The sequence below is a fragment of the Aplysia californica genome, unplaced genomic scaffold (assembly GCF_000002075.1).
Source record: "Aplysia californica isolate F4 #8 unplaced genomic scaffold, AplCal3.0 scaffold01360, whole genome shotgun sequence".
In the NCBI taxonomy this organism is placed as follows: Eukaryota; Metazoa; Mollusca; class Gastropoda; order Aplysiida; family Aplysiidae; genus Aplysia; species Aplysia californica.
The window spans coordinates 2,342-4,414 of NW_004798630.1; the positions used below are offsets into that span (position 1 = coordinate 2,342).

At 43.5% G+C, this 2,073-nt stretch overlaps 1 protein-coding gene across 1 annotated transcript in view; it reads left to right on the forward strand.

Moving 5' to 3' along the window:
- The window catches only part of LOC106013842 (parapinopsin), a gene marked incomplete at its 5' end in the record, with an annotated part of 2,506 nt that extends 1,665 nt beyond the window's left edge, over positions 1-841 (forward strand). The window contains one exon of the mRNA XM_013090603.2: positions 14-841. Within this exon, the coding sequence (XP_012946057.2) occupies positions 14-310 (297 nt within the window). The remainder of the gene's footprint in view (positions 1-13) is intronic.
- Between the last annotated feature and the right edge of the window lie 1,232 nt (positions 842-2,073).

The window sequence follows — 2,073 nt, forward strand, 5'->3', positions numbered from 1 at the left end:
CAAACGTGTCCAGATGACAGTCCTCATGTGTATCAGCTTCATGCTGTGCTGGACACCCTACGCCGTCGTCGCCATGATCAAATCCTACTCCAGTCACGTGACCTTGACGCCCTTGCTCTCCGCCTTGCCCGCGCTGGCTGCGAAGACGTCACACGTCCTTGACCCAGTCATCTACTGCGCCATGAACAGAAACTTTAACCGTTTCATCCCCGACGCGCTCAGGAAGAAGCGGGAGACGGACCTGGAGTTGACCACCATGAGTATACCGCTTAAGAATGTTGCACACGGCGCTACGTCCTCGGAGCCTTAGAGACCACACAGATAATATTAAGAATGATATTATCATGTCTGTTCTGAGAACTCTAACTTGCGTGCTTTGTTAAACGGCTGATTGATTGTTAATGATAATGGTTGGCTGTTAACGAATGCTGATGGTTAGTTGGTTGGTTGGTTGTAAGGGCCATCGGTTGGTTGTTAACGTTTATGGCTGGTTGTTTTAACGTTGATGGTTGGTTGTTTTAACGTTGATGGTTGGTTGTTAGGGTAAACAGTTGATTGTTAAAGTTTATGGGTAGTCTGAGTGTTAACGTCTGTCGCTGGTTCACTTAACGTTGATTGCCAGGGTTAACAGTTGATTGTTGCAGGTAATGGCTGATTGTTAACGTAACGCAATGGTGAATTTTTAACGTTTCACCTCCCATTTACTCAGTGTCCACAATGGGGAAGGCGGGATTTTTAACTCATGCGCCTCCAGAGCCATCCCGGGCTGAATTGGATACAGCCTTGTAGCAGAGAGACGGAGGAGCTCTGTAGAATAATAATGATAATACATTATATTTCTGCTGAGAAGAAAAAGAAACAGTCAGACACACCGATAAAGCGTCTTTGATTCCAAACGTACAGACGATGTCTCTCATTAGGGCCATATCATGTAAGTCAAGATGAGAAAGGAAGGGAGTAGTACTTGGGCAATCTATTTCTTCTATGTCTACCACCAAGGTAATGCTGTATCATGCATACTGCTTTAAGATTTCCTGTCAATCTGCCTGAGAGAATTAAACCCACAAGCGTGGTTTGGAGATCTACACACTTAAAAGAGAGAGAGAGAGAGAGAGAGAGAGAGAGAGAGAGAGAGAGAGAGAGAGAGAGAGAGAGAGAGAGATAGAAAGAGAGAGAGAGAGAGGGGGGGGAGATTGTCATGTGACCTTGTCGTTCCAACTTCGATACTGGGGCGGATCAATTAATTAATTTTTTCGTCCATGCATAACACTGTACTGCAACAACTTTCTTTAAGAGGATCTCTAATGATGTGGTGCTTCTCACCTGTTGACTCTTGGACGTACTGTTGGGATAGAGACTTCTCATTGTAGTCCTGAGTAGTTTGCCAGTTGAAGACCACATTGGCCGCTGTGCGGATTGCCATACAATTAATACTGCGTTGTGCCAGAACGTCTTTGACGGAGAAACAGTATTTCTATTAAACACTGCAACTTTGTTTATTGCTTACAAAGTAGGACAACAAACAGGTGCAGTATAAAATGAATTACTCGAAAGTTGAAAAAAAAAGAAGTTTCAAAAGTTGATGTGTTTTGTAGGTAGACAGACAGAACTGGTGAGCGCCCTTGTCCAGACGCCGTTATCGATGGGAAAACATAATGAAATCCGAACTAATCACGACCACCTCGCAGATTTATATGTAAAGATCGTCGGTGTGATTGACTGAGCACGGTGCCGCACCACGACAAAACGGTTGGATAACTTTACTGCCCCAAAGATCGTGTATACTAGATAGTTCACTCCTTTCTTATCGCCAATTTAAAAAAGTGTCCTCAAAATTCAGTGGCGTCCACTTCGAAAAAGCGTGGACTTAGCGAAAAGAGTTACCCTACTTGTGTGAAAAACAATAAAAGTGAAACTAACAAGTTGTGCTATTTCTGACCTGGCCATCAATGATTTATTTATAGAGGCACCAGCCACCTGGACCTTTGCTGTTTCTTTTCCTCGTCTGGAGAAACGGAAAGCGCATTGAGATACTTTTTTTGGAAATGCGCTATATAAATGTGATATATTATT